Here is a 25,201-nt window from a genome sequence, read left to right as displayed (position 1 = left end):
CAGGATGCACAGATGCAATGAATTTTTACCTAACGTTTAAGTGTACAAGTATTTATTGAAAGCAATGACACGTATAGCACGCGTGTCATAAATGTGTTAACTTTACTCTGCTTTATATACTACAAATGGCAGAAAACGTAAATCCGTTGCATTAACTGAAAGAGGGCAGAGCCAACTTGGTTATCATTGAAATATATGTTACAGTGATGGTATCTCTACCGGTTACGTACATATTATATATAGCTTACAAAAAATATTGATGTTGAGAAAAATGTTGAATCTATGGTGCGAAAATATTCCTATTAACGTACAGTGTATCAATAAAATAAACGAACGAAATATTAAGTGTTCTTATACTAATTTTAAGCTGATTAAAGTTATTTAAAAAATTTAATTAATAATAAAAAACAAAAGATTTGTTAACTGAATATTTAGTTATTTTTTTGGAATTATTTTAATTAACAAAATTAAGTAAAATTTTGAAAAATTTGAGAACATTTTTACAAATATTTAAAAAAAAAAAAAGCTTTAAACATAAAAACAAATTGTTTTGGTGTCGAAAATATTTATTATATAAACTATATCGATTTTATTTTTAATATTTTATAAACTTATAAGCTTAACATGTTTCTTCCTAGTGACGACTTTTCAATTATTAACTGCCTTAGTACCGCAAGTGTGGTACAAGTATGTTGTATTTCCTTCTGTATGCAAATTTTTAGCTATATATAAGTATGTCAATATGTCAGCACTTATTGATTGTGGATCGAGACTATTGAGCCTACACTCTTCTGTTTCGAACGCGTATTTTCGCGTCCTATAGATTTCTTCTTCTTCTTTACTGGAGTAGGCACCGCTTACGCGATTATCTACTTAACAACAGATAGGCGAAATTGTCTACAACTTCGAAGTTATGACTGTCAACAGTGACTTGAGAGCCAAGTCGCGAGTGCGACGACTCTTTGTTTAATGACAGAAGATATTTCGTCTTCCTCGTTCACTGCCAGACCCATTTGTTTTGCTTCCTTATCCAGTCTGGAGAAAACAGAACTAACGGCACGTGTGTTGAGGCCGATGATATCAATATCAGTCCTTGTCTCGTCCATCACAGTTCTTGGCCGGCAGTGATGTCAGCCTTCATTCTAACGAGAACATCAACCACCTACCCAATTAAGCGACCAGACATTCTAGGTGCATGCCCTCAAATCGTAATCCTTAATTTGTTTGCCGTGGTCGTCATCAGAAGGGGGGTCTCTCATCCGAGGCTTGTTGTTCTTTTTCATTGGGAGCGTTTATTTACGTGCGCATAACCCCTTACTTTAGCTCGCATTTCACACGGATGTTCTTTGGCTACCGAGAGGATACAAGTATATAAAAGAATCGTTTCCGGTCACTCCCAAGTGAATGGCAATCAGAGAACTTTCCTCACTTGCGTTAACTTCTACACATGACTCCATCCTTGGTAAAAATTTTAATGTGTTTTTGCGCGAAAAATCTTTAAAAACTTACTTTATAATACAAGCTTTACACACAGCCTTACAATATTAAAGCAATCAAACAATTTTAAGTATATCCACAGATGATTAAACCGTCGTTAGCCGCAGTACAAGCGTTGCCAAGTCGATGCGAATACTATGTGCGAATACAAATGAGAAACAACAGATTGTATCTTAATACAGCCAAATACAAAGCAGATACATACGCAGCATGAAAGTACAGGCTCACGTGACATTAAAGAAAGCCGTCATTGAAAACGAAAGCAATAATGCCGTCATAGAGCTCCAACAAATACTGCAGACCCAACTGACAGGACACTCACCTACATATACATGTGTGTTGCAGTATCGCATACACAGCTTGTACCATTCTGATAGATAGAACAACACTCTCATACGGAGAGATTCTCCATGTTCACTTCTTGTGATTCGTAAGTAAGAATGAGCGTTCACTTCGATGTTTCCGTTATGTTGTCACCGTTGGCAGGTGGGTTTATGTGGCATTCGTGTCTTTGTTATGCTGTCAGGGCATTTAACTGTATTAACTATCGATTTGTGGTCAATCGCTGCCAAACGGGATTTGCAACAAACGCGTGCGTGTGTTCGTAAGTTCGTGTCGTCCTTAAGTTGCTTAAGTACACAAAAGCTTAGCATTTTTATGACCAGATTATATTTTTCTTTTTTTATACCAGAATAAATATGGATTTTTTACTACCAGAAATCACTTTATGATAAATTTTTGCTTGAAACTTTGATATAAGAAAAATGTTAACAAATGAATTAGGCAGCGGCTTTTCGATTTAACCCGAGCTTTATGCCGGTCTCATTAAACACCATATTATTCAAAGAGCAATCAGTAAAGGTGATGCATACAGTCGATTTTTTATTAAATAAAACTCATAGATTTAACAAAAAATATATTTTGTTTTCAACCATTGAAGGATATGAAGTCAGTAATATGGCTGTAGCGGTTTCAGACATAACAACTGATTTCAGATGTCTACAGTTTCGATTATTTCATGAACCCTCAATCGGTGGCTTGATAAAACCAGATCATTAACTTTTGTTCATTGTTATCTTTTATTTAAATCATTTTCGGAATAATGACCTGGGCGAGGCGCACTAATGAGTGGCGTATTATAAATCATGGCAAAAGCTTTTCTTTGTAAATATTATGCAAACCATATTAAAAACTAATCAGTTTATAGTTACTTACTGAAATCAACACAATTTGTTTGTACGCATGAGCAGTCTGTATTTATAACAGCTTTGTGGAATATAAGTGATGTAGGTGTATTAATGCATCCGTTGACAACGATGACGAGTTAGTTATAGGCTTCAATGTGCAAAGTGACTTAATTAGTTTCATTAAAACACAAGCACGTCGTCTATCTCATATGCGGACAAGTGATTTGCAGGTGTGGGAGAGATTGAAAAAGCCACACAACCAACTCGAAGGTTGCACTGACATTGAATCACTTGCTGACCACGTTTATTTATTGCTTAACACCATTAAATCCTAAGCGCTATTTACACGCACCTCAGCAAACCCAACCACACCACACATACTCCTGCACACAAGCACTCACATACACAAGCATATTTAAATACGATAATGTTTGCCCGTTTTCTATTAAAGGATATGTAAGCAAGTGCTGGTAGTGGTTAATTATTATCAGCTGATTATCTATGTCGATAAGCCTTCACAGTTGAGCAAGTCTTACATCCAGCAAAACTAGTGCGCATCCCAAGCCACAAGGGGTCAACAGCGTAAAATAATTTCACACATTGTGTATGTGGTTAAAACTATAAGACTTTAATAAACAATAAATATATATTTTAAATATACCTAAGCGATAAGCAATGAAAGTTTTCTTGCTAGCACTGGTAATGTCTCACCTTGTCGCTGGTAGCGACTCGCATTTATACAAAAAAACTTAAATCTTTCACCAAGTTGAAGTAATTTTCGTAGAGCTGAATGTTTAATTAGGAAAAGAGGTAATCTCACTCATTGGCCCTCGTACACATTCAGCGAAACGCCACTGAAAACAAGAAGCGAAAGAAGTGCTGAATTAATAACGACAGACTTTTTAGCGCTGTTTCTCTTCTTAGGCCAGAAATAATTTTAATTATTTGGGGAATCTCGAAATTTGTTTTAAACTCTAAGCTAACCACCATATAAACACGATTTGTAGTGAAGAAGTCTTCACACCCACGAAACCTCTATCAACGCAGTGAAGGGCATTTCTTTTTAGAAGTTATTTAATTTAAAACAGGAAATTTCATTATTCAGATTATTTAACGAGCTACGAGTATATGAAAGCCTTATATTAGTTAACATTTTCATATTAGTTAAATAACATACGTTTCAATAATTACTCAAAACATCTGTCTTATTAAGAAAAAATAGACAGTCAATATTAGTAAAACTAGTTGAACTTCTACCAAATAAATTATATAAATTTACGAAATAGTTGAAATTCGTATTTTCTCCATGATGGGTTATAGGTTCGTTTCAATTTCTCGTATATTAACCGATTATTGAGACGTTTTTCGCTCGTTGTGTGAGATATGTGATGGATCTGTGAAAATGTTATCTTAAATGAAATTAATTTTATAACCAAGTCTAAATCTTATCGGCCATTACACCACACTAACCTCAAATTTACTAAATGTAATAATATATAATAAATGTATGAATCCTGTTGAGTGAGAAGATGAGTTCTTATTCAATGCTTTATAAAAAGGGTTACAGTGATCGGATTTAGTTCCCATCAAATAATATAATATTCCTAATATATTTAATTAGGAATCCTGTTGAGTGAGAAGATGAGCTCTTATTCAATGAAGAACTCGGACAGCCACTTTTTACAAGCCTCTTTTGAGTTCAACTTTACACCAACAAGGGTGTTCGCCATGGACAGGAACTGTTGGTAATCATTGGGGCTATGTTCAGGCTACATGGTGGAAAATGGGTTGAGTTCGTTCCGTTTCAGCAGCATATCGCAGGCGTTGATTCGGTTCAGAAGGTTTTTTTGCGTCAAATCATTCGGCACCCAAACATCAAGCTTTTTTGTGTATCCAGCCTTCTGCAGATGGTTTAAAATGGTTTGGTGACTAACTCTCATCTTCTGGGCGATGTCACGAGATGCCACATGCCGGTCTAACTCGATGTTTTCCATGATTTGATTGGTATTCGTCGTCACAGGACTTCCGCCGGCTGGCTTATCCGTGGTGTCGTTTTCACCCGCTCTGAATCGTCGAAATCATTCCTCCGCAGTTCGAAGTGATAGAGTACCAGTCCCCAAAACACCACTAATCTCACGGAACGTTTCTCTAGCGGCTTTGCCTTTAACGAAGGAAAGCTTTAAAATAGCGCGAGTTTCGGCCTAAGTCAACTCCATGTTTAGCCGTCTATAACTGTTGAACGCAATATCCAAACTAATCATGCATAGCGTTGTTTTGTAGGTTACGTCAAGATCTTTCAAAGATGTATAGTATTGCCAGATTTGAGCTCTGTAGCGCTTTATACATAGCCGAGAAATTTAAAAGACAAAAAGGCGTAAGGGAGATATTTGACAACCTAATAAGTATATATAATTCGGAACCGTCAATATCGGAACACTAAAGCATATAGCTGCTATACACACCCTGAGGATCAAACTCAAATCCCTGTATAGAATTTCTTGTTATTTAATAAGGGTACAGCCAAATTTTTAAATAGTAAACTACTACTATAACCAAAGTATACTCTTATTCTCCCTTTACTTTTACTTTAACCATAATTTCTGGAACTATTTTTATATTGCGCAATAATAATAAATAGTTTTTTTGGTCAATAAATTTCAGCTTATTGCCTTTAAAATTCAGTAATCAAGTTTCATACCCAATATTAAGATTTAAAGTTAATAAACCGTTGTAATTACTGAGAGATTTTAATCAGTATGCATCGCAGCTGTTGCCCGGATTAATTTAAGTTAATTATGCACCGTTGTATTATTATAGGTACTTCGTTTGTATGTAGTTGTATAAAACTTATCATAATGTATATTCACTTATTATATATGCATTGGTATGTAAATATTTATGTATTAATATAATATATGTATATCACAGTGTGGAACAGAATTGTGAATGAGTTTAAGGACGAATGCTGCATATCATATTTAAAATTTTATACGAATATTAATAAGTCCACAATTTAAATAAAAGTATTAATTTTATTTATTTTATATGGCATGAAGTTTGTATAGAAAATTTTAACAAATTAAATAAATAATAAAAGTAATAATTTAGTCATTCCATTATCTGCATAACACTACCAGGCGAAGCCATTCAAACTCGGATAACAATGCTTTTTGAAAATGGCTTTTCTTTTTTATTCATGCCATCAACTTATTCATTCGCTTTTATATTTGAATTTTAGTAATGTAATTCTTAATTTCAACTTGCATCAAACTTACTGTGGACTTATCATATTGTGAGTATTGGTATAATTTGATTAAAAATAAGGAAATGATAAATTCGAAAATAAGGCCTTCAGGAAAATTACCTTTTCAGTAACAATATTTAATTGTACCTTAATTCCATTGATTGAAATTTATGTTTGGATCTCCACTATATGAGTATAATATATGTATATGTAGTATATCAAAACTATCACCAAGATTGAAGAAAACTGAAAGAAAGTCCTTGTCTAGATGATAAGCAAGTCTTTTAACGCAAGTATACTGCGAGAAAAGCTGAAATAATTCGAAATTAACTGCTACCTTCATGTTGCTGAACCCGAATCCGATATAGAGACGACCCAGCTCACTAAGTTATGGACTAGATTCTCGTTTGCGCACATGAAACTGTACGAAATCTTTTTGAAAATGTCTAAATCGACGCAGCTCGCGTTTAGGTTCATATTTTATAAGGCCTTCGAGGATGCCATTTGGCTGCTACAAACATCGTGGCAAACTTCATATATGGTACCATATTCAGGGTATTGGTTATATAAAAGTGGTCATATTTGTAAAAATCTATTCACCGATTTCTTTATACCTAATATTTTTCATTGATTTAGGATCATATTTTGATATTCCAAAACAAACGTTGAATATCTCTTAAAGGTGTCCACCATGTTTAATTAAGATATTGCATTTCTGATTTTGTAGATACAAAAATATACTTGACAACTGTCGGATGAAAACAGAAAGAAATTCAAAATAAATTTTATTTTTTCTCTGTCTATAGTATAGAAATCTGAAATTAAATCGTGTCTCAATCTTAGAATAAAATACTCCGTTCGAGAACAACTTTTATTAACCGTTGCGGCTTCGTAGGACCTTTTATTCTTCACCTCTGGTAAAGGAGTTTAATGAGTCTTCATTTACAAAAATCGCAGAAGAATAATCTCTCTTTGCGCTCTTATAATTTGTCAGTTAAGACCTGCAGACCTAGTAACTAATTGCAAGCCTGCGAAGCTGTTTCTGTGAAGGAAGGAAACATTATGAAATGTCATCAAATGCAATAACAAGAAACATAAACAATAGACGGCTTTTTTAAATCTTTGATAAATAAAAAATTTCATTCTTTTCGTGGAAAAGTAGATTTTGATAAAACCAGATTATATCGAACAAATGTGGTTTGATATTTCGACCATAAACTTTTATTTAGGATTCAACGAAATAATGCATTATACTCAAACAGAAATTTTTACAAAGAAATTTTAGAAACTTTTTAACAATATTATTTGGTCTAGCTTAATTGACTTGATATAAAATATAAGTGCTTTAAAACACAATGTGTTATACCACATTATAGCCTTATACTACCTTTCCTATAAAGATGACAGATAAAAGGTCTCAATCATGTTGAACATGAAACACATCTTCTAAATGACTAAGATCGCGCTATTGCATTTTATGAAGCGAGTTCATTGTTATAATTAGTTAGTTGTCATGCCTATCATCACATAGCGGAAGTTGTTATATGTATGTACTTCCTTGCAACAACAAAAAAGAAATTTACATATTTATTTTTTGAAAAAAAAAAATTCAACTGCAGCTTGTGTAGTCTGTCACACCTAAGGCATTACATGTAAAAAATGGCCAAGCCTACAATATTCGTGTCTCTTTATGAAAGAGCCTGGAACGCAAGCTGCGTGTGGCAGGATGTTGGTGGCGTGAGGCACAGAGCAATGAAAAAATGTATGTCATTGTCATTTGTCTTAGTTACTTGGTGATTTTTTATTACTTTTATTTTTCAGCGTTTTTAATTAAAACGTAAGGTTTGTCAAGTCAGTCGTTTACTTTCTTTTTTTCATCTGTTTTCTGTGCTAAAGGCGTTGCTGTTCTCACATAAGTTGTGATTATTGTTAATTTAAAGCTTTAAGAGATTTAATGACATAAGATTTTAATGCATTCTCTATGCTTCGTGAAGTGCTGGGTGGAAGGACAATTCCATTGTCATAAAAGGAAACGTGATGAAAAGCATTGCAGCATGGTTTACGTAATGCAAAATGTAATGGCATAAATAAAAATAAGTGGAATTGAATGAATCTCACTTTAATTGAATGGATCTCATTTAAATTGAATAATAATATAAATGCACGGGATTTGTCTGTGTAATGGACTCGCAAAACACTTTTCTCAAAGCTTTTTACTTAATTTGCCCTTCGCAGCTGTTTCAACCCGTAAGAAATTAAGAAGTCTTTTGTATATTTATGACAACCAACCTGGTTACTCTAGATATTCTCAGCTTCCGAAATAATGTCTTAGCAAGTTAAATTTTTCGGATTTGGTACCAAAAGCTCAAGCCATTTCGGAAACTGAGTTTAAGATTATGTTATGTCTTTACGCCAATTCAGTTAGTCAAGTTTAGTTTTATTTCGATAAGATCGGATTTGCCGTCAATGTAATAGTGGCATCCAGACACATAGGCTTGTCATGATATACTTTTCGCTTTCAGTTCCAAATTTCTTCTCTTCAATAGAAGTGAACTTCTATACTATATTTATATTGAGGAATGTATACTTATTTATATGTACCATCTGTCATCCGAAACATCCGTAAATCGAATCAGTCCTCTAAATCATCTTCTTCTTCGTTTACAAAATTTCGCCTCTCTGTCTTCATTTTTGGAACAATACATAGAACACCATCATTTAAGACCTGTTTGTTTATTGGAGGGAAATTTTTTTAGACTTCTGAAAAACAAATCTTCCAGATTTGCTATTTTAATGCGACCTCTTAAATCATATCTCCTTAATTATATATCTTCCATATATAATCTTAAAGATATATATAATATTCACTTGTAGAAATAGAATATCCAGCATCATTCCTTTGCTTTCCTTTCTTCTTCGGTATCAAAATTTCATCTTTCTATCGCTTGTTTGAAGAAATCTGTATTATAATCATCGTTACAACTTTTCAGTAAAATATTTACGGATTTCTAAATAAAAAAAATGTCTACTCTTCTGTAATCTCTTAAAAGATATGTGTGTGTCACTTTAGGAGTTTAAGCTCTTTCCTCAAATTATATGCAAAGAGTTTATGATGGTTGATTGCCAAAGCATATTAATAATAACCTGCGCTATCAGTAGGAATTAAAGAAGCACACGAGCATGAAGCAGCGTCTTTTATTAGAAAAATGAAGCCTTAAAGTTTGGAGCTATATCCCACCATTCACATTTATAAATTTTCAGCTCCCAAATGCAAAAGAAAACTAATCCAATATAATGACAACAAAATAGACGCTTTATAGCGCGCATTTAATGAGCCGTTGACAGTGTTTGAGCAGAAAATGAGCTCAGCAAGAGACAGAAACCGACGAAGTAGCACGACAGAGCGGGAGCTCGGTGATTTTAAGCCCACATTAGTACATATTGCAATTTTGTACTGACAAGCGCTGGCGAGTTCCAGCACTAACTACATACATATCAATATAATAATTACTAAAGTTTGCTCGTTGTTATTGTAGTGGTTTACTATCGATACCAATCGCCGTATTATTGCATGTGTTGTTGCTGTTGTTGACAGCATTATTTGTAGTCCGAAGTTTTTCTTGAATCTCCCGACAATGACCCTTAATGGAGAATGCTCACTTTCTGGCGATGTGTTAAGCTAACTTGCTGCTCAACGGCTTGCCACGAGTGGCGTCGACATACTTGTATTCTGCGTGCGTGTCTATATGTGTGCCTTTGTTCACTTGGCATTTTAATTTTTGGCTTACCACAACTCCCAAAAGACTCACATGAAAGGCGCAAATATTGCCAATGCCACCAGCACATTTCCGACAGCAACATCACTTGGCCAAGGGAATACTTTTCTTTCCCTTTCTTCATATTCCGCAGTTCACGCGTGCAACTAGTTGTGCGCTGGGCGTTTATAATGAGGAAAATAATTGGCAATATAAAATGCTATAAAAAAGTGACAGAAAAAAAGGTAATAAAGTGTAATAATGAAAATGGAATAAAGTGGCACGTTGGAGTTGCAAATATTGTAGATATATACAGTTTTAGGTCTAACTATAAAATAAGTGTATATCTACATAATAAACGCATATAATTTAATGTTGTTGCTAAGAATTTAGCTTTATTATAAAGATAAGGGTTTATCATTATGTTCCAAAATTATTTCAATCATTGGACTAAGTAAATCAATATTCTTCTACATTTTATAGCAATTGGAGCCATATATCAGCAATAACGCATAATATTCTCTTCCAATTTTAATATTTCGGCCATATTTTTTCAACAAATTATCATCCCTGCTTTGACACGAAATTGTGACGAAAATCACCGCTGAGATTGAGAACAGTAAAAAGTAAAAGTCTGTCAGTGGGGGAAAGCCAAACTGAAATGACAGTAAAACTGGAAAGTGAAAACGAAAGTGTGGTGAATGTCGAAAATATTGCAAACTTATCAGTTTGCTGTTTGGCGGTGCATTAAGGCCGCTTTGAGAGCAAACGCTTCGGCACTTACTTCCAAACATTTTTTTGAATTCGTTTTTCATACTCGTTTATCGCTCTCTACAGCAATCGTGCTATAGTACTTGAAAAATTGTTAAATGCTTCCGCTACAAGAATTTATCAAAAGCGACAACAGCAACAGCAACAGCAACAGCAGTAAGAGCAGCGCAGCGTCAGCCGAAAGCAATGAAATATAAAATTATGTCAGCGAAAGATCGGAAATGAGGTATTTTGCGCAGAAGATGTATGTGTATATGGTTGCACATTCCGCGTTCATGGTTATGTTATTGAGATCTATTATCTCACGGCTTGCAGAGGGTTTTTCAATAAGAACCTGTACGCCAATTTTCCGATGACCCGGCTCATAGAAGCGCCGTCGACATCGACCAGACGACGTGCCACGCAAATGAGTATCAGTCGACGGTGTTTACAGCGAATTTTGGTACAACATTTGAAGATGTTTCCGTACAAAGTCCAGACTGTGCATCAGCTGTTAGCTACTGACCGCCAATCGCGTCTAACATACGCTCAAGCCATCCTTAATCACCACCAAGATGGAGATTATTTTTCATCAAAAATAATCATGAGTGATGAGGCCCATTTCCATCTTAGCGGGTACGTAAATAAGCAAAATTTACGCTTCTGGGGCACTAAAATCCGCGTGTAACCCACGAAGGGCCATTACGCTCAAAGTCACTGTGTGGTGTACTGTTTTCGCTGGAGGAGTCATCGGACCTTTTTTCTTCGAAGACGTCGCGGGCCAAACGGTTAGTGTGAGTAGTGAGCGCTTCAGAGCAATGATTAGCAAGTTCTTTTGTGGAACATGTGGTTCCTACAGGACGGTGCAACGGCACACAATGCACGTGCCACAACCAATATGCTGAAGGGTACATTTCCCGGGCGCCTAATATCCCGTTTCGGCGATTTGCACTGGCGAGCAAGATCGCCTGATTTTACCGCTCCAGACTCCTTTTAATGGAGCTTTTTTAAGTCGCGGGCTTATGTCAACAAGCCTCAGACTCTTGCAGCTCTTAAGGACAATATCCGTCAAGAATGTGGGGACCTATCGCCGGAAGTTCTGGCCAAAGTGATGGATAATGCCATAAAAAGGGCTCAAATGACAATCAACTGTGGCGGCGGCCATTTACGTGATATCATAATCTCGACTTGATGTAAAAAAATTTAAAAGACCAAATAAAAATAATCCACAAGCAGAATCGAAGTTTTTCATTTTTTAAAAAAATTACAGGCAAAAAACATAATTTTTGCGCCACCTTGTGTAATATTATTGAATAAACCGTTGATAACTATTCGTTAAATTTTAGTTGATTTTTATTTCCATATTCAATAAATCGTGTGAATGTTTTATATTAAATATACCAGTGAGAGGTTCTCACACATGAATTCCCAATTATTTCGCCTTCGACAATGCACGCCGGTATTCCTCTATTTCGACGCCATCCCAATTGTATGATTTCGTGAAAAGGCTGTCAATAAATAATACTTATATGTACTCATTTCTCATTAACAACATAAAATTGACTATTATTAAAATATTTGGATTTACTTTCACTTGGATAAGGTGTTCTTTCAATGAAGTAGTGGGTCACTCTGCCGTTAACTAATAAAAAAAATTGTCCCCTACAATTCTTCAATATAATTAAACCAAGGTCCACAGTAATAATGTAAAATAGTGTATACGCTGTTGTTGTAGCTCAAGATAACAACAATTACTGGTCGAAATTCAGTAGAGCTAAGATGCGGTTTTAATTGTTCTACTTGATTAATCAGTTGGGAGTTATAGAAACTGCGAAAATAGAACCCCGAGCCCGATATCGAAATCGGTTTTCTCATCAACTTACGCCCAAGATCAAATTTCATATAAGCTTTGCATGCAAACCGGATCGACAACAATTTATTTCAGTGAAGTAGCTTTTTGTTTAGGTCTCGAAAAGTTTGCTTGGCAATTTTTTTACCTTGGAAAAAACTGAACACTCTGCTTGAAATTTTGTGTTTCCAATGGAATTATGGCTATGGAATCGTTGAAAATTCCACAGAAATATTTTTTAAGAGTCTACTTTGTCACGAACACAAGTCTTTGAGTATGTGATATTAGTAAGAGTGAACCAGTAATTTACTTGGTTAGTTTGACTCACTAAAATAATTTTAATTTTAACTCAGAAGATTAAGTCTTAGACGTTAATACTACCTTTTATCTTAAATAACTTGATAGGTTCCTTATTATGAAACCATCATAATGTTGCAAAGAAAACTCGGTGCTTCAAGAAAGCCTTATTTGTTGTGGCTTATACTGCCAAAGCTGTGAGTCACTTCATTGAGGACGTTGCTTGATATAGGCTTTGAATGAACACCCTCTCCACTCATCCTTGGAGATATTCTTGTTGTACTTGATTATATTATTTACTTACGTTGCACGCAATTGTTGCAATATCTCCATTTCTTTTTTGCTAAGTCCATTGTAATATGCGGCTAGATTTATATCTAACAGCTTGCAAGTCTCCATACCGACCAAAAATGTGCTCGCACCGTCCAACTGCATAAATTGATACATAGCCAATTTACCAAGCTCAATATTGGCATCCTTACAAATCCTCGCCGCTTTGCTGCAAATCGCCTTCACATCATCAACAACGGGATGCCAGGGCTGTGGTCCGGCGTTGGTCAACAGACCTAATGCATGAGCGGACGCGCAAACAATGCCAATATTATGCTGTTGGAAAAAGTTCACATATCCCTTCAGTGTATCGTCTAGCAGCGTGTGACGCGAATATGAGAGTATGATCTGAGAATGTAAAAGTGTAAAATTATATAAAAAGTTTAAAAATATGGAAAATGTTTATTACATCAACGCACGGCGCACGTTTTACGCACTCCTTAAGCACTTCCAGATTGTAACTGGTGATACCGATAAACCTTGCCTTGCCTTCCTTAACAATTTTTACCAGTTCAGGCAGACACTCGTTGACAATAACATCAAGATTTTTGGCAAAATCGATGTCATGAACCTGGAAAGAGTAGTAGGTCAGTTAATTGAATAACTCTTTGCTCATCCTTCGCAACCAGCGCGAAGTACTTCGTGTGTTAGACGGTCTCACAATTTCAGATCTTTAAATATACTATATATACAGAACATTACAGCAAATGTTGTGTTCTCAAATTTATATCTGATTATAAGAAAACTTTAGCGCTTTAAGTTGAATAAATTTGAAAAAGCAAAAGGGAGAAAAGTCCTAACAAAGCATCTAGCTTATCACCATATTCTTAGCACAGAACATAACTTAGAACTATTACTCACCTGTATAATGTCTACATATTCGATACCCAGTAATTTTAAGCTCTTCTCAACACTTTCTCGCGTCCTTTTGGCAGAGAAATCAAATCGCTTTACCAAATCCTTTTCATAGCGTCCAACTTTCGTGGCTATATAGTACGCCTGTCTTGGCACAGTTTTCAACGCCATACCCAATACCTCTTCGGCACGACCTTGACCGTAATACGGCGCTGTGTCAATGTAATTAATGCCAGCTTTTATAGCTTTGTGTATCATCGCTATTGCATCGTCCAAATCTAGTTCTCTGTATATATGTAGATAAATGTAATTACTATCGAAACAAAACCATAATAATAATAATATTTGTAACTGACTGGAGTATTTTTTTGAAAAGGCGAAGAACTCTGCACAAAATATTTGTGGAACGTTTTTCTTATATCATTCGTTCATTCCAAATTTGAAAATTACTTAAAAAGCTTATTTAAAAATTCGTATCTATTAAACTTTTTGAACATTGAGAATTTTGTAAGCTCCCAACCCTAAGAGCTTTCCTTAAAGTCACGTTAGTTTGGTCGCAACATTTTGCATCTTCAATGTCGGACCGGAAAGTTTCCGTGTAAGAAAATTGTATCCATATATGTACGTACGACCTCTAACAAGGTCATTCTAACTTTATATACAACTATTATAATAGATGAGGCTGTTGGAATATCTAAGAACAATATATTGATGCATTTGTAACCCTGCTTTGTAGTGGAGAGCCAAAAGCCACTATTGAGCTACGTGGACAAAACACTTCCACAAATTATTAACTTATCCGTTTAGCATTTAACAATCTCGTAATGTCAGCGCTTTTAACTACCAAGTCTAGATTGGCATAGACTTAATCGAAAAACGTCTTGATGTAAAAACTTACCCATATAAATCACTTAAAGTTGCTGTGCCTAATGAGACTTTCGACACCTGTAGTCCGGTGCGACCGAGTGTACGGTACTCCATACGTTTGGAAAGTTCTTCATCGTGTACGCCCTTGACGAATGTGTTTGGCAGCAGAGACATTTTTAAAAACTTTTCCACCGTGTAACTGCAAAGAATAAATATACATGAGTCTCATAATAACTGTATTGCAATGCTAAGAAAAATATTATTTATATAATTTTTTCCCCTCTCGCCATATGTGGATCAAGTTGCAAAAGTTTTGTTCAACTAACAGTTGCTTGCAACACCTAAACTAATTGATAGAGATATGGAATTGTAATACTATATATACCAAAGTGATCAGAATGACGTTATAAATTGATTTCCTGATGTCTATCTCTCGTCGGTCTGTCTGTCAGTGCAATCGATAATATGATCACTTTACTTATTTACAACCTTTGCGAAAGTCGAATTAATTGTTTAGGATTTTTAATGATTTTATTAGTGCAGATTTACTCACAAAATGGTTCACACGTCGTTAGAGTGTTCAGTGTAGCAATGAAATTAATTTCTTTGTTTGACCTCTTATATACTAGACCGGCATTGGGAAGTAAACAAACACTCAAGCAAGTGTAATCAGTAGAGAGATATAACCTCTTGAGAGATAATCATCGACTGCGGTGCTTAGGAACCTCACTCTCAAACAAAAGAGACATTGCTAAATCTAACTCTTCGTTACAACACGAAGAGAGTTGAGAGAAATGCTACAATACGTAAGAGCAATTATTATATTTGAGCATATAATATGTACATACATATGTATAATCAACACATTTGACTTTGCCAGTTTTTTACTATTTTTCAGCTCTAACAATAGAATAATAAAATGACAATATATACATATATGTATATCTATGTATGTATTTCAGCATTGATAAGAAGAGAGATTGCAACGGACTTACAGCGTTACTTTATATACTCTTGCGTCATGTGGCACAGGAGAGGAAGAGTATTTTACTTAGCTGTTGTTTGTAATACCTGGAAATAAGAGAGATAGATAAATTCATGAATATACATATATCAAAATGATCAGGATGGCGAGACTAGTTGAATGCCGGGTTCGTCCGTCACCGTACATTTATATTAACCTTATTAAGAATATAAATCTTGCTATAAAAAAACTAAAAATCCTCCCTTCTCTAAGCCAGATGCCACATTTCTCCGTTTAGAAGATATCAACCAATCCAGACCTTGAGCTCCGTTTCATTAACAATTTATTTAAAGAGAATTCAGAGAATTTCACAATTATTCGCAATACATTTTGCACATGTTTGTGACAGGTTATACATACCTTTTGTGTTGTAGGTCATTTCAAATAATACATTTCCTTTCATAGTACTGTATATAAGATAAAAGGCATAGCTTTTTTCATGCTGACTTCAGTCTCAGCGAAAAAATCAATTTAAGAGTCAGCAACAGAAGCAAATATACGCATGAGAATTTTCTCATTGATTTTTGTGGCTCAAGACAGTGGTCGGCGCAAAAATGATAGCGACAATATTGCGGCATACGAGGCAACATACGGGGCTACACAGCTAATCTATCAACTTTGGCAGTAAATATTCACTAAAATGCCAACACATTTGTAAACTTTAGAAACAAACTATAGTATTTACTGATTTGTATTGAACAGAAAAGACTCTAACTTTGGCTGGATCCGATTTAAAAATTTATTCGGACAATGTAGCTTGGCCTTGGACATTAATCTACTATATAAAATTTTAAGAAGCTATCTTGTCATATAAAAAACTTTTTTATACAAAGGTTTAATTTCAATAAGTCAGTTTAAATGCAGTTAAGTCCTAGAGTGGCCCGATATCGGCGGTTATGACAAATGAGCAGATTCTTGGCTCTCTCAAACTTGAGGGATCACTTCACATTGGCACAGACATAGAGACGGGCATCTAAGTCGACTCAACTCTTCATCTTCTTCTTCTTAATTGGCGTAGACACCGCTTACGCGATTATAGCCGAGTTAACAACAGCGCGCCAGTCGTTTCTTCTTTTCGCTGCGCGGCGCCAATTGGATATTCCAAGCGAAGCCAGGTCCTTCTCCACTTGGTCCTTCCAACGGAGTGGAGGTCTTCCTCTTCCTCTGCTTCCTCCGGCGGGTACTGCGTCGAATACTTTCAGAGCTGGAGTGTTTTCATCCATCCGGACAACATGACCTAGCCAGCGTAGCCGCTGTCTTTTAATTCGCTGAACTATGTCAATGTCGTTATATATCTCGTACAGCTCATCGTTCCATCGGATGCGATATTCGCCGTGGCCAGTGCGCAAAGGACCATAAATCTTTCGCAGAATTTTTCTCTCGAAAACTCGTAACGTCGACTCATCGGTTGCTGTCATCGCCCAAGCCTCTGCACCATATAGCAGGACGGGAATTATGAGCGACTTATAGAGTTTAGCTTTTGTTCGTCGAGAGAGGACTTTACTTTTCAATTGCCTACTCAGTCCGAAGTAGCACCTGTTGGCAAGAGCAATCCTGCGTTGGATTTCCAGGCTGACATTATTAGTGGTGTTAATGCTGGTTCCTAAATAGACGAAATTATCTACAACTTCAAAGTTATGACTGTCAACAGTGACGTGAGAGCCAAGTCGCGAGTGCGACGACTGTTTGTTTGATGACAGGAGATATTTCGTCTTGCCCTCGTTCACTGCCAGACCCATTTTCTGTGCTTCCTTGTCCAGCCTAGAGAAAGCAGAACTAACGGCGCGGGTGTTGAGGCCGATGATGTCAATATCGTCGGCATACGCCAACAGCTGTACACTCTTATAGAAGATGGTACCTTCTCTGTTTAGTTCTGCAGCTCGAATTATTTTCTCCAGGAGCAGGTTGAAGAAGTCGCACGATAGGGAGTCGCCTTGTCTGAAACCTCGTTTGGTATCGAACGGCTCGGAGAGGTCCTTCCCGATCCTGACGGAGCTTTTCGTGTTGTTCAACGTCAGTTAACACAGCCGTATTAGTTTTGCGGGGATACCAAATTCAGACATCGCGGCATAAAGGCAGCTCCTTTTCGTGCTGTCGAAAGCAGCTTTGAAATCGACGAAGAGGTGGTGTGTGTCGATTCTCCTTTCACGGGTCTTTTCCAAGATTTGGCGTATGGTGAATATCTGGTCGGTTGTTGATTTTCCAGGTCTGAAGCCACACTGATAAGGTCCAATCAGTTTGTTGACGGTGGGCTTTAATCTTTCACATAATACGCTCGATAGAACCTTATATGCGATGTTGAGGAGGCTAAATCTACGCCAAGATTGTGGGGTCTCCTTTTTTATGGATTGGGCATAGCACACTTAAATTCCAATCGTTGGGCATGCTCTCGTCCGACCATATTTTACAAAGAAGCTGATGCATGCTCCCTATTAGTTCTTCGCCGCCGTGTTTGAATAGCTCGGCCGGTAGTCCGTCGGCCCCTGCCGCTTTGTTCTTCTTGAGGCGGGCAATTGCTCAACTCTTCATACTGATCGTTTAAATATATATTTTGTAGAGTCTCCGACTTTTTTTCTGTGTGTTACACACTTCATAGTATTAGTTCGCGAAAATAAAGACAGATGAAAGAACAGGCAGATATAACTGCCATTCAAACTGACTGATCAAATCAGAATAAAGATCTCCTTAAACAAATTGTAACTGTGAAGAGTATTACTATAGACCCTCAAACGATTCCACCATAGACCAATAGCAGCAGATACAGTTTCTATTGGTATTGAAGACGCTGATCGAACCAAACCATTTTTGAGAATCTTCCTGGAAGATCCAATGCATCTTACTGGCAAACTTTTTCTCCTGTTTCAATTGCGATTACTGACGAGTCAGTTTTTTTATAATCTTGCAACCAGTTGTTGCAGAGTATGATACTTTTGTTCACCTAAAGGTTGTACGTATCATCTAAAACTAATAGAGATAGATATAGGGTTATATTTTTATAAATGATCGGGATGACGAGGAAAGTTGAAATCCGGTTTACTGTCTGTCTGAAATGAAATTGAGATATTATAAAAAGATCGAATTTGTGGAGGGGCGAAATCGGGCCACTGCCACACCCACAAATCGCCATTAACCAAAACCGTATAAAGAGCCATAACTAGACACTAAATTAAGATATAAAACTCATATTTGGCACAGGGGATCGCAGTAGCAAGGGGCATCTGTGGGAAAAAAATTTTGAAAAAGTTGGCGTGGCTCCGCCCTCTAATAAATTTTATATACATATGTATATACCAGGTTGTTCAATAAGTTTTGTCGTTTGATAAGAAAAACACAATTTTATGACTCAAAATACACTTTATTATTCAGTATAATCTCCCTGAACATTAATACACTTGCTCCAACGATTCTCCAATCTGTGGATCCCATCCCTGAAGTGAGAATCCGGAAGGTCTGCAAAATACGCTTCAACAGTCGTTATGACCTCTGCATTTTATGAAAAACGTTTGCCACGAATAAATTTTTGGAGTTCTGGAAACAAATCGAAATCTGGTGAATACGGTGGATGCTCCAACAATTCGAACTTTAATTCATGGTTTTTAGCCATTGTCAAAATAGTCTTGTGACACGCTGCATTGTCCTAATGAAAAAGGTTTTTTCTTCTGCAAACCGGGTCTTTTTTCACGAATTTTTTCCTTCAACTGGTCCCAAAGGTTGCAATAATATTCAGAATTGATTTTTTTACAAGTTTTCAAGTAATCAAAAAACTCATGCCATAACCTTCTTGGCCAATTTTCGGATACGAACTTGTTTCCATGCCGAACAACTAGGTTCGAACCACTCTTTAGCCTCTTGTTTTGATTCAGGATCATGGTGATAGACCCAAGTCTCATCTGTAGTGATTAATCGATGCACAAAATCCACTTTATCCTTTTTAAAACGCTCCAAATATTGCTGAGAAAGTCACATTCGTCCAAATTCACTCCGCACGAATATTGTAAAACTTCTACCGATAGTGTGAAAATGGACGAAATTTGATGAAAAACCCCGCACTCCCCATATAACGGTAATGTTCAAAACTGCTAAAAGCGGGATAAATGAATAACTAAATGCGCAAGAGAGGCAAAACTTTGCTGCCAGTATGGTATGACAAGGCTTTATAGGAACAAGGATAAAAATTGGATGATGGGCGTGGCACCGCCTACTTTTTGGTTAAACCCCATATCTACCCGACTGACCGACAAAATTTTATATGTAGTACTTTTTTCACATTTCTATGACACGTTGTAAAAATGAGCGAAATCGGGCAATAACCACGACTACTTTCCTTATAGCACAATTTTAAAATCTACTTGATTCTTTGACTAATACCGAGATTAAACTTTGCACGAATAGTACAATTATTGTATAGGAGGCATGATCAAACATTTTTCAAATCCAACAAAAAGTGGTTAAGACCCTAGGTACCGAAACTTGGATCCCAGTACCTATAGTTGCCTTTTGATCGAAAATATTTGTCAATGTGTGAGATATATAATTGAAATTCAAGGATAGTACTTCTCTGACAATGGTATGTCTGTATGTTTAAAATGGCTTGAATCAGGTCAATACTTTCCTGAGCCCCCATATATCTAATATAAAGATAATCGAACTTCCGAATGACTTTGCACCGCATATATCGGCCAATATTTTAGTTATCTCAATGACAATGAGCTAGCATGTTTTACTCATAACAGTGTATTCATGATATCTTTGTGCCTAAAGAAGATAAATTTGAGCGAAAACTTGACTGACTCCCCATATACCTAACGTCAGGATTTTCGAACATCCGACTGATTTTACTTTATATGATTAGTATTTTACTATGTGACATGTTAATAGTATGTGGTATTGGGAAAAATAGATAAAATCTGGTCGATACTACTCCAACTGGTATATACCACATATAATGCTTTTCATTTACCTAGCAAACCTAATGAGTCTCTCAGTATAGGAGTTATACAAGGACTGTTTAAAAAACAACAAAAAATTTATATTTTTCAAAAGTTATATTCTTTTATTCAAAGTAGTTTCCTTGTGCTTCGACACAGCGTTTAGCCCGGTCAATTAACATTTCAAATGAGTGTTTAAGGTCATTTTTCGGAATGCTCTTGAGAATATCGGTCGTCGCCTTTTGGATAGCTGAAATGTCCTGAAACCAGTGTCCTTTCATGGGCAAATGAAGTTTTCCAAATAGGTAAAAATCACAGGGTGCCAGATCAGGTGAGTAGGGTGAGTGATTAATGGTTAATATGGAGTTTTTTGTCAAAAAATCAGTGACAAGCGTCGACCGATGACACGGCGCATTATCGTACAACAGGCGCCAGGACTCTGCCTCACGGTATTGTGGTCGAGCACGACGAATGCGTGACAAAAGACGATTCATAACACCAAGGTAAAACACGGCATTAATCATTTGGCCAGGTGGGACGAGCTCTCGGTGTACAATACCTTCGGAATCGTAAAACAAATCAGCGTTGTCTTTATTTTTGACTTCTGAAGACGACCGACTTCTGATCGTCAGAGAGGTCCTCTCGACCTTCTTGGAGTCGCTTAAACCACTCATGCACATTACTACGGGATAGGCACTGATCACCATAAACTTTTTTCATCATTTGAAATGTTTCAGTAAACGTTTTCCCAAGTTTAAAACAAAATTTAATATTTGCTCTTTGCGTTTTACGACCGATGACCAAAAGCTGCTGTCACTTTTTGATCGATAACATCGATTGTAGTTATCCAAATGTCTTACAATTTTTACGAAATGTCAACAAAAGATCAAACTTTTTATTACATATACCCACCAATAGGTGGCGCCACCAGAAGGAGTTATATTTAAAAAGTTCTGTTTCTTTTGCGACAGACCTTGTATATAGTAAATGTATATATAGAATTGCCTGGATTTCGTTCCTCACGTTTTACACGTTTTACTTAGCCCTTCCTTACTTGTTATACTTTGCGGCGTTTTGTTATTGAAATCAGTACTTGGGCATATGCATCAGGAACTCTCTATATAAAAAAGGTTCTATTTTTTGTTCAAAAATTCCTTGTTTGCATTTTCATGATATGATATAAATGCTAATATACCGTTACACAGCTATCCATACCCTTGCTTGTGTGCGTAAAAGCCACGGCATATTTGTCGTGTAAATAAGTCGGAATGTGAATTTATTTCATTTTACATTTTTATGAGCATAGAAAATGAAGAAATGTCAATATTGATCAACTGTAGGACTTTTCTGCCTGTTTTTTGCTCGCCATTACAGGGAAAAGGTGTGAAAATCCGGTTTTAATTAATTTGTCACTTTTCAACAATTTCGCACGGTTTTGTATTACTTTAAATATTTTTTCATGATTTACCGTTAACTTTGTCCGATATTATTGTGTGGTTTTAGCTAGATTTTTCTGTGTGGTTAACCGCTATTTGCACGAAGAGGTGATGCAAATATGCTTAAAAATTTTTAATTGGCTGTTATATAATGAAATGTTAGTCGAAGTGACAGGGAAAAAAACCTGTAGGCAAGGGGTGAATTATAATTACATTTTTCTACAAATTAAAAAAAATGTTATTTTCATTATCAAATTTCATGACATGATGGAAGAGTATTCTTCTGAGCGCTCATATGACATTGGAATAATTTCAACGAATTTATTATGCCAACTAACATGCTTCTTGTATTTACTATATAAAAGAAATATCACCCAATTGCCGATAAGGAGTATTGCACCTTAATGAATAATATTCAAAAAGAAATTTTTTTTATATGCAAATGGTAAAAATCGTAAATATTTCGTTAATGATATATTATTAATGAGTGAATTGAAGTTCTTACAGCTCTAGGGTACTTTAAATTTAAATTGTTGACACAAGAATTACTCTTACGACCATCTGTTCTCAAATTAACATCCTTCACGTCAATTCAGAGTACAATTTAGAATAGGTTTTGATAGCAAAGATTAAGTTCGGGTTAATCGAACATTTCATAACCATGTCACTTATCCAAATTTTACTAATATTCCTCACAGATTGAACGTTGTTTTCGTAATTGGAACTTGGGTTCCAAAATTTCGATTAACGACATTTTGTGGGAATTGAACGATTTCGCCCAATTCCAATACCAATCCCTATTGGGTGCCAAATAACACGTATACCTAGTTTCATTATATTATAATAGATGAACGAACAGAAACCAGCTTAGAATTCAGCTCGTCTTGTCATCCTGACCATTTATAAATATATACGTAACACTAAACTAAACTAATTTAAGAAAAAACTAAGCTCAACTAAACTAGAAAAAAAATTTGATAAAATTGGATTTTAATTCAGTTTGAAAAGTAAAAATAGTATACAATTGCTGGATCACTGAAAACGGGTGCAACGCAGCGGAAATTCCAGTTTGGGGAATAAGAAAAAATCACACCGAGCCAAACCTGTTGAATACGGTGGTTGATCAATGGTATTTATTGCGTTTTCGGCTTTAAATTTCGTCACAATCGTGGCTTGATGCGATGGTGCATTATTGCCGTGAAAAATCCATGAAAGGTTTTTCCACATTTCCGGCCGTTTTCGACGTATGTTCTTACTGCCTTCGATGCGGCCAAACAGAACTTCTCATTGACCGTCTGTCCCTCCGGAACAAATTCTTGATGCGCCAAACCGCGAATATCGAAAAAACCAATGAGCATTTCCTTGATTTTTGAGTGGCCTTGGCCCGGTTTGGTTTTAACTCGTTTTTACTCTGCTATCCGATGCTTGTTGACTAGTTTAATGCAAATTTTAGATTCAGTTCAATTTGAGGATTATGCAGAAACTTTCGTAATAACTTATAGAATCCCACTATTCTGACCGGAATGAAGAGGAGGTTTGAAAATTAATTTAATTCCGGAATTGTTTTCAATGCGCGTAGCGATTCACGTTTAATGTCTTTAATTGACTCAAAATATAAATCCACTGAATTTGCTCCTTCTTGCCAAGGAGAATGTCAATTACATTTTCCACCACAAATCGATTATTCCGCTTTAGTGATTTCCGAAGTGAAATGCCGAAAATATAATTGATTTTCTCTGATTTAACTCCATTTCACTAAGAACTTGAACACAAGGTGAAGGTGAGTGGAAGAGACAATAAAGCAGAGTGTAACTTTTCGGTAACCCAAAGGAGAATTCTACTGCAGTAATTTTCCGAGAAATCACAATTAGATTTTCTCAAACAAAATTGAATTTTAAATGCTCACACTTGTGTATGTAATTGTGGTGGTATGGTAAAAGAAATTATTGCTCACTTCCACAAACATTTATTTGCCTTGCATCAGTAAGCATTGCAATTTCCTTTGCAATTGCATTACCAGCATACTAGAGTGAGGCACAAGTGAAGCAACAGATTTGCTCATCAACCGGCAGCCATCAGTCATCAGCCGCCAACGCCAATCGTCAATTTGGCCAGTAGTGAATTGCAATGTTTCCAATGTTTTTGCACAACAACACATACTTACGTACGTCAATCCTATTACCTTCGTGTTGGGATTTCACGTGCAAAGTAATTTCACTAACACCAACGATGAGAGGTGGCAGAATTAAGATATAACTTCATTCATCACACTTGGCGTGATAAGCTACAAATCAGCAACTTTTGCCGGTAATGCACTGAGGTGCAATTGTTTTTAACGGTGCTGTGCTGCTTGAGGGGTTGTCGCTAACTATGTTAAATCCCAGCTCTCTACGGTCGGCTAACTATTTACTAACTTGTATGTATGTATGTATTGCGAATATAGAATTTTGTGAACAGTGTGTTTTTTTTACAGAACTCAGTCAAAAGACATTTTTTAACAAATATGGGTCAGAATACTTGCTTTAAAATTGTTATACAATCCAAGGATTTTTGCTTAGAATTTATATATATTTTTTGTATATTTGTATCAGTTATATAATTAGTGATACGAAAATATTATCTCAATAAAATATATTTGTCTTCAAGAAACCAAGTGCTTAAGGGTGGCGAATCGAACACATTACAACCAGCTGTTCAAACATATTGGCTGCACTGAACTGTGGAAAGAACGTAAACTCCTAAACGATGGTTGTGAGAATTTTTCCAAAACCCTCTCAGCTGTCAGTATCTAAAGAGTATCTCTATATATGTATGTATGTAGTTTGAACATTACCGCAACCCAAATAATTTTCACTTTGCACCATGTCTCTGAAGAGTATTACCTGTCACAGTGAAAACTTGGAAATTGCATTATAACTGAACCACACGCCCAAACATTTGCTTTCGAATACAGGTGCATATGTTGGCTGCTGTGCATTTTGCTGCAACTCACACTCTTGCAACACAGCGAGGTTGTTAGTATTTGCTGCAACTCAATTTCGACTAACGATGGATGTCGACTTGTAGCAGTAACTGTTCATGCACAACAAATTGAGCGCCCTAAGCGAGTAGCCAATTGACTGCATTTGTATGTGTATATGTCCATACGTGCGTACAAAGTCATACGTATAGCACCATGCTTG

The 25,201-nt window shown here is 36.1% G+C and overlaps 2 protein-coding genes across 6 annotated transcripts in view; one reads left to right on the top strand and one right to left on the bottom strand.

The window, feature by feature from the left end:
* LOC126768033 (probable muscarinic acetylcholine receptor gar-1) overlaps nucleotides 1-25,201 on the top strand; it is a 132,210-nt gene that overhangs the window by 96,281 nt on the left and 10,728 nt on the right. The gene's annotated exons all lie outside the window — the stretch shown is intronic.
* LOC126768039 (uncharacterized) lies at nucleotides 11,769-15,265 on the bottom strand. 2 transcript variants are annotated; one of them, XM_050485903.1, is made up of 6 exons: nucleotides 15,185-15,265; nucleotides 14,663-14,830; nucleotides 13,771-14,050; nucleotides 13,319-13,480; nucleotides 12,884-13,257; nucleotides 11,769-11,941 (listed from the first exon to the last, which is right to left on the bottom strand). In XM_050485903.1, the coding sequence occupies exons 2-6, from the start codon at nucleotides 14,803-14,805 to the stop codon at nucleotides 11,866-11,868; spliced, it is 1,035 nt and encodes a 344-aa protein (XP_050341860.1). In that variant the 5' UTR covers nucleotides 14,806-14,830; nucleotides 15,185-15,265; the 3' UTR covers nucleotides 11,769-11,865. The 2 variants fall into 2 exon arrangements, with proteins under 2 accessions (XP_050341860.1, XP_050341861.1); XM_050485904.1 differs by lacking the exon at nucleotides 15,185-15,265 and adding an exon at nucleotides 15,017-15,168.

The sequence above is a fragment of the Bactrocera neohumeralis genome, chromosome 2 (genome assembly GCF_024586455.1).
Source record: "Bactrocera neohumeralis isolate Rockhampton chromosome 2, APGP_CSIRO_Bneo_wtdbg2-racon-allhic-juicebox.fasta_v2, whole genome shotgun sequence".
Taxonomy (NCBI): domain Eukaryota; kingdom Metazoa; phylum Arthropoda; class Insecta; order Diptera; family Tephritidae; genus Bactrocera; species Bactrocera neohumeralis.
The sequence above is the reverse complement of the archived record's forward strand: the minus strand, read 5'-3'. Positions and strand labels throughout refer to the sequence as shown.